Below are 7,621 nucleotides of genomic sequence, written 5' to 3' on the forward strand. Positions count from 1 at the left end.
TAGTGTGATGGATGGAGTATCTCCTCTGCTATGGCGCAGGAAATACACGGGACCAGCCACGCACTCGGATGGCAGCGCCGATGGCGTATCCACAACGGCACGCGGAACTCTTGCCGTCAAGCTACTATGCCGCCGATAGAGGCATCCGTACGGCACGTGGCTCCCCGTACGAGTACCATGGAACAGGAGATTGATACGACCCCTTTAGGGAAGTACAATCTCCTCCAGAGGGAAGCTACCGCTTCTGGCCCTGCAGATACTCCGTCGGATCCTCTGCGCAGGTTAACTAGTAGCACCCCTTGTGTTCGATGGAGGAGTATATAGAGTAGAGCGCTGGCCGCAATGTAGATAGACTCCTCAGCTTACGTTTTAGCAATCTATGGACTATTGACTTGTTCTAGTTTCGAGCCATTGCATACAGAACTTTGTTCAGTCATACTCTAACAAAATTGAAAAATCACTTTTTGTAATGGAAAACTATTTTTTTGTTACATCTTAAATATTTCTAAATTTATTGTCATTAGATACCTTTGTACAGTAACTGTAAGACCATTAAGAGAGGGTAACATATTAAATTCTTAAGATTAATATTATCTAGATATACGTAACAATCTACTAGTAACTAACATTAAAGATACATAACATGCTGAAAGAATGTTAATCAGTAATACAAACCTGATATCAAATCAATCTCAAATCCTTCAACATATCAACATCAACGTCACATTATAACACAACAACCATTCTCTTCGTCCTCATCATCATCCCCATCATTATTCTCATTACCTCCGCAGAATCCGCAGAATCCGCAACAGCCACAACATTCGTCTTCGCTCTCGCCATCATCTCCGTGATAGCCACCGTTGGCCTCCTCTTCCACCTTATCAGCCTCGATTGGTGAGTTATAAGACTGTTGACCAAAGCTGCCAATACCATTGCCGTTCTCTTCCCCGTCATCAATGTCACTTGTTGAGCCGTGAGATTGATGATCATAGTTGCCAACAACATTGCTGTTCTCTTCTCCACCAACACTTCCCTCAATAGGTGAACTGGCATTGCTGTTACTTACATCGCTTGTTGTTTCGCTATTATTCGAAAATGAGTGGCGACTTCCGGTTTCACTAGGCTCTTTAGAGGGCTTCGGAGCTCCGTTGAGAGTCACAACCGAGGGAGGTCCATAGATGTAAGTTGTTCTTGAATCCGGTATTTGCTGAGAACTTGAATGCTTCGAGTCGTGGCGCTGGCCCGATAGGGGACGAAGAAGGATGGGTGGGTTGGGGTAATGGTCAAGTGGGGGCCGCGAAGAGTGGGAGTGGTTTGGTCTCGTTGGTTGAGGATATACCATTTTGGATGCTTGGCTGTATCCGACGTTCTCTCGAGGCGGAGAGCTCACGGCTTTCCTACGGGTGCCGCCCGATCCCTGAGCATTACCTCCAGGTCTCATTGAATCCGAGTCACTATGTCTGATCGCCTTCCGGGTTGGGCGCGGCTGCGAGTGAGTGGAAGGTGCGACTCCGTGTGTTAGCTGGTTCACTGCTGGACTCGACAACGCGGGCAGCCCTCCCAATGCCAACGGATACTGGTTTGGAGGGAATGTTGGATGCGCTCTAGGTGGCTGTCTCGGCTGCGGTAGAAACTGATCGTACCGGTCTACCATCTGGTGGGTGGATTGCCATCCTGCCCCCGACGGATACTGGTTGGACGGGAATGCTCCTTGTTGAAAAAGTGGCGGTTGTAACTCTGAAAGGACTGGATCAGAGCCTGTCACCGTCCTCATGGACGGCCGTCCCATTGCTGCCGGAGATTGTTCGGTTATAGGGACTATATGCTTTGCAGCCACGGCTTTTTCCACGTCGCTGTTGCTGATGAAGTTCAAAAGCTCTTTAGCATATGCAGCCGCCGTCATAGCTGCGTACTTTTGCCAACAGTCGTTCTTGTGCGAGTCGGCATAGCCGGAGATGCCTCGGATGACCAGACATGGAAAGTGGTCCATCAGTCCAGCAGCTTCTATTTCGACAGACAAAACGCCATTGAGCTCCTTGCACAACTTGTCTCTGGTGACTCCATCCTTAATTATCATGTTTCCGGAGGCTATCGTACCATAGTGGATTCTAGGTTCCGTCGGCAACGATCGGCGTTGCGGTCGAGGTCGCAACTTGCTCACGTCACACTTCTCACAATTGTCATATCCGTGATTGCGATCGTTATGCTCATAGTCGGAAAGATATAGGTTATCTTCTTGTTTGGGTCGGTCATAGTCTTCTCGCATATCCGGTATTCGCTGAAGAGTTTCTGAACAAAATGTCCCAAGCTTGGGTCTTCGTCTCTCATGCTTGGATTGGATCATATTTAAGGCGCTAAGTAACACAGTAGGAGGTTTGTTCAGACTGCCAGTACGTTGGAATCTTTCCCCATGGAGTTTCTTTCCGAGGTCGTACTGTACCACTCCTCCAAAGATGTCATCAGGCCTGCTAACGACCACGTCGCCCAGTCGTATATCGGCTTTTGCGCTTGGAATTCCGCCACCAATCCCGACCATCAAGCCGAACTTGATCGACGGAAAGCTTCTGAGCATCTGAGTTGCCACCGTAGCGGCCATGGCTGTGCCGGACGGGTTGGGTAGACATGCAATAACCACTTTGTGACCTCGAATCTCACCCAAGAGGTAGATGATCTGGTCGGAGCTGTCCAGGCTTCGGGTGGACCCGTGTTCCTTATCGAGCATGACGCTTGCGGCGGTCAACTCCAGTGGAAGTGCGCAGATCCAGCCCACCGTATACTGATCATGGCTCAGCTTTCCCGTAGTTTGAGCCATTGAGTTTTCAAGGTTGGTGCTTCTCTTTGTGTTTGAGCTCCAGCTCGCCTGTCCAAGATTGGCAGCAGATTGGAAAGCAGACAGCGGCTTGAAGAAAGAGCAGATGATTAAATTGTAAGAAGCAACTGCTTATGGCTGTTGAAGAACTGGCTATGTCACATATTAGTGGTGGAATGACCAGGATCACTAACACTCACACTTCTAAGAGACAGAGAACAGCACATTTGCTTAGATGTTCGCATGCCACACGGCTGATACTTCAGGGAGTCCTCTCCTCCCGCTATATACATATCTTTCTGCCCTCCACTCACGAAGCTGACGCTATCGTATATTGCCGGGCCCAGACAAGCTGACCGCCGTCATGAAAAAGAGTAGCCCCAAATCAGCCTCTTCATCAGCCTTACCCTTCAGTCCGTCTAGCTACTCCATATCTCAGCCCCAATGCAACCCGCGGGCGTACATCTCTATGATCTGGTGGCTGGCCCATAGGGAGCAAATGTTATACATAGAATAGGGATTCGTGGCCCGAAGCACTTCCGAGCAGGCGTACACTTAGCGACGACAATATGGGGCCATGGGCAGTGGCGTCCATGCGAGGAACCTAGTTGAAGCGATGTGGCTCACAATCACTCGAAGGACGGTCAACACCGCTTTCAAAGCACCAACGAAAGAATAGCTTTGTGCAGGTTGGTTGTCCTTTGGAGCCATACAGCGGTGCCAAGTTCTGCACTGCCTGCATAAGGTCGCATCTAGGGCTTGAGTATCAGATAGAAGGGGTGGAAAGGATGCGAAAAGATGATGATTGGGTTACAATCTCAGTGTTTTACCAGCTCCTGCAGAGTTCACATAAGGTCGCATCCTAGGCTCAAGGTATTGGATAGAAGGGATGGACAAGATGGGAATAGATGATGATTGGGTTGTAATCTTAGTGCTTTACCAACTTCTGCGGAGCTTGCATGAGGTCGCATCTTGGGCTCGAGGTATCAAATGAGGGGGAGGAACGAGGAACGACAGTGGCTGCCAGGGGTGTACCCGGAACGACTAGCCCAATTCCTTAGAACATACGTTCGATCCATACCACTTAGCATATGATAATGGTAGTCTCGGCCCCCAGCGCTTACTACGGTAGGAGGCATAATGATTGTCACCTGCGTACTAGTAACTGTTTGTAACGCCAAGATAGAACGCCACAAAATTGCTCGATTAGAAACTAGTCTATTTTTCTCAGTATCAAAGTGTGCATTTCTTTAGCATCAACAAATGTCTTGTATCTTGTTAGCATTGAGAATTTGTAGATGGCGCAGAATGAGATAGAATCAGTAGAATAATGCGTAAAATCAACAAAACGCGCGTAGAATGGCGACAGTAAGCATTCGTACAGAGCAACAGGGTATCTGTATGAGCGCTGTTAATGACGTTACTTACTAGTGCGCAGGTGACAATCATTATGCCTCCTACCGTAGTATGCAGTATGCTGGTTCCGCCATCTCCTCCTGAAATACGGAGTATGGGCCGTGAGAAGCGATCGATTGCCCAGTGGTCGGCTGCGGGCCAAATCAGTTTTGACCTTGGCAATTTCCAAAATCACCTGAGTTACTGAGTTCCAGAAAAATTCCAGAAGGATTCCAAACCCAAACAATCTTCACTCTCGATTGGCTCGAATTCTAACAATAACTTGCGCTCACCGAGTTGGGGGTGGCTTGTCTGGCTAAATGACTTTGAGAATGGAGGCTCTGCCCAGGTCATCTAGGCAAAGTTTGTTTCAAGGTGCTGAAGATGCATTGCGGGACATTAGAGAGGGCGCATGAAAGGCCAACGGCGACCAGGAGGGCTGCGGTCAGCTATGGCCGTCAGAAAGACCCCCAATGTTAGGAGACTCTTGATACAGCAGTTCTACTTATGGCAAAGTCGTAGGGAATCCCGGTCAAGGACAAGCAGCATTGGCAATGGGGATGTATATAAAAGTGTGCTGCTCTGAGTCTTGATCCTGCTATTGATCATCTGCTTCAATCCTCATCCCTGACCTCACGCCTCAGAACAGCAAAGAAAAGCCCATCATCATGGCCTTTGGCAAAAAGATCCACTGGCAAGTCCTCAACCATCACGTCCAACTCCTTAAGTTTCTAACCAACCTTAGGGGCGGTGTCGCCTGTATTTTCATCTCCGTCCTTCTGCTCCTTGCCGTCTCTATCGCCGCCCCGGAGTCCAACAGCAACGCCATCTTCAAAGTCAAGGCAAATCAAAACAGCTCCACGCCAAATATCTCTATTCACTTCGGCAGCTTTGGATACTGCGTCCACGACCTGCCGGTGGGCAAGTACGTTACCCTTTTCCCATTTCCCCAGCCTACTTCAAGGTTCTCCTTCCCCCTATCGCTCAGGTGTCTCCTATCGGTGTAGCACCAACTTGCAACCGTCCAGTCAACACTACAGTTACGCCCTACGAACCCGCTCCCAGTGATTTCCTAGACAACTGCACCGATAGCGCGATCGGCTATAGCCCAAGCGAGGCCATCGAGCCGACACTAAAAGTCTATATGACCGACGCGGCGCGCTCGAAAAGCACTATGTTTACCAGGGCGCTCGTACTACATCCCATCGCTTGCGTCGTTGCCCTCGTGGCAACGTTGCAATGCTGCCGGACCGGTTTTCGCAACAATCTTGCCGGCACTTTCATCGGTTGCAATGCACTCATGCTTGTGGTGACTGTCATAGCCTTCGACTTTCAGCTTGCCAATGTGAGTTTCCATTTTTCTACCCTTTTCTTCCCTTTCTCTCATTTCCCTTATCTTCTCTTTTTATGTTTCTTTGCTTCATTTATTCCAAATGCTCTTTCCCCCTTCTTCCCTTTGTCCCTTTATTTTTCCTACCTTTCTGATTCCCATTTTCTCCTTTTCACTCTTTATTGCCTCTACCCCCTCCCTGTTCTTGGTCCAATCTTTTTCTCTTGGTTAAAGCGCATGCTAATATCTAGTATCAGACTGTCCGCGTCGCTGTCACTGATCAAAACGAACATCGGGCGAGCGTTGAAACCGCGGGCATCTGGGTGACGGTGGCGGCTGGCCTGTTTCTGCTCCTCGGCGTGACCCTCGTCTTTTTCACGTGCTGCACCGGCCGTCGCAAGCAGCACAAAACTAGTGGGTCCAAGAAGCATATAAAAGGGCGAGGCCGGTCCAAGAAATAGTCTCCTGGACTTTTGATATAGTGGCGGACAAAGAATCAAAGGAGGGTTATAAGATAGTCGAAATAATGCCATGAGGAGAAAGGGGGACGGAGTAATGGTGTAATGCTTGATTTCAGATTAAGACATACTTAGACTTAACCCTCGTGTTACTTACTATTTTCAATAATATCCTTATCATATGACATTGTTCGATTGAATTGTGCCTCTGAAGCTACCATTTTGACCAGCTTTCGATCCTATGTTCCTTTCAGATGAAGTTTAGCCATTACCGTGGACGCCAGCGATAAAATGACAATATCATTATTTGATATCCCTTGTGTCACTCAAATCCCCTCACTTTCTTATTGAGAATAGCATTGCTGTGGTGAGGTGGGTCAGCTGCGGAGGGTTAATGTTCAACCTGTTCAGCCCCTTGGGGCCCGAGGGCCTTGACGGAGATACTTAAGTGGTGATAAGCGGCAATACGTATTTCAGATTATTTCTCATGGGCCTTGTGGGACAAAAGGCTCTCCTTCCATTCACACAATAACCAGTGTAGAAAAGTAAACCAACGTGTTACACTACAGGTATGATCTGCAAGTGTAACGGTGTACAGAGTCGTGCAGCAAAAGTAGTCAAAATACTCTAAGGATATATGTGCCAAGAGGTGCACTCTTGGCAGTTATGCAATCATGTCATTTGACTCCTCCACTATCAGCTTTAGGCCTGTCGAGATCCTAAACAGTGGGTTTTTGGATGATCTTTGGCCCCTAGCTGTCTGAATTTAGGTCAGTGTACCCGAGAATAGTGGTTACTTAGGGGACATAGTAGTAACATTTCTTGTGACGTTATAAGCTGGCTACAGGCTTTAGCCCCTGGAGTGTTTGGAATGACACTACAAGAATAAGTGTTAAGACAAATTCATCTTTTATTTTGACAAGCTATTCTTTTCATGTATTTTGACAACTTCTGGTGTATGACTCCGCAACATTTTAACTCCACTAGAGCTTGCAGCAAGACACGCTAGTTAAAGCCACGTCTTGACGCGCTTTCCCCGCCCATTCATTTGGGCCTTCTAGCCCCATATCCACCATTCTGACGTTAAATGGACCCGTTTTTTCATTGGTCAACACACAGATGCCAAGATAACCTTAATTAAATATACACTAAGTCTAATTGGGAAGTAGCAACACCAACAAAAAAACAACTTGCTCAATGTGCTGTACTCAATCTATTCAGAGGGCAAATGACGCGCCCAGCACCTCGAATTATAACAAATTGGGATGCTGCACTTGCTACAAGACCATTTGGTCTTATGGATACCCGCTCTGCTGCCTCTTTGTGCGTTATTTGCAGCATTAGTAGGCAGTTGCTGAAGTGCTTTGCGCGGTCTGCCTTCTTTTCGACTGCAGATCGGATTACATATCTTGCAGCGGCGATAGCCATCTCCTTTAACCTACGAATGACCCTTGTAGCTATCTTTTGGTACTGGCCTAGTATGAATAGCTTGAGAAGGGCGTGGTTGTTGTCGCCGCCGCCGTAGAATAGCTCCAGGTCCTCGTAGTAGAGTTTGCGCTATTTCTTCTTGAAACTAAGTATGAGAGAGCTTTCTGCGTTTTTTGCCTAGCTTATAGAGGATATAAG

General features: G+C 47.9%; 2 protein-coding genes across 2 annotated transcripts; one reads left to right on the forward strand and one right to left on the reverse strand.

Moving 5' to 3' along the window:
• Nucleotides 1–721: 721 nt before the first annotated feature.
• Nucleotides 722–2,815, reverse strand: EPUS_02821 (uncharacterized protein; the record flags this gene model as incomplete). The annotated part of the gene is made up of 1 exon (XM_007803580.1): nucleotides 722–2,815. One exon carries the CDS (start codon nucleotides 2,813–2,815, stop codon nucleotides 722–724), a length of 2,094 nt encoding a protein of 697 aa, XP_007801771.1.
• A 2,060-nt stretch (nucleotides 2,816–4,875) lies between these two features.
• On the forward strand, nucleotides 4,876–5,998 carry EPUS_02822 (uncharacterized protein; the record flags this gene model as incomplete). Its single annotated transcript, XM_007803581.1, has 3 exons — nucleotides 4,876–5,132; nucleotides 5,273–5,552; nucleotides 5,795–5,998. 3 exons carry the CDS (start codon nucleotides 4,876–4,878, stop codon nucleotides 5,996–5,998), a joined length of 741 nt encoding a protein of 246 aa, XP_007801772.1.
• Nucleotides 5,999–7,621: the final 1,623 nt, after the last annotated feature.

Source organism: Endocarpon pusillum (genome assembly GCF_000464535.1).
Source record: "Endocarpon pusillum Z07020 unplaced genomic scaffold scaffold2538, whole genome shotgun sequence".
NCBI classification, from domain to species: domain Eukaryota; kingdom Fungi; phylum Ascomycota; class Eurotiomycetes; order Verrucariales; family Verrucariaceae; genus Endocarpon; species Endocarpon pusillum.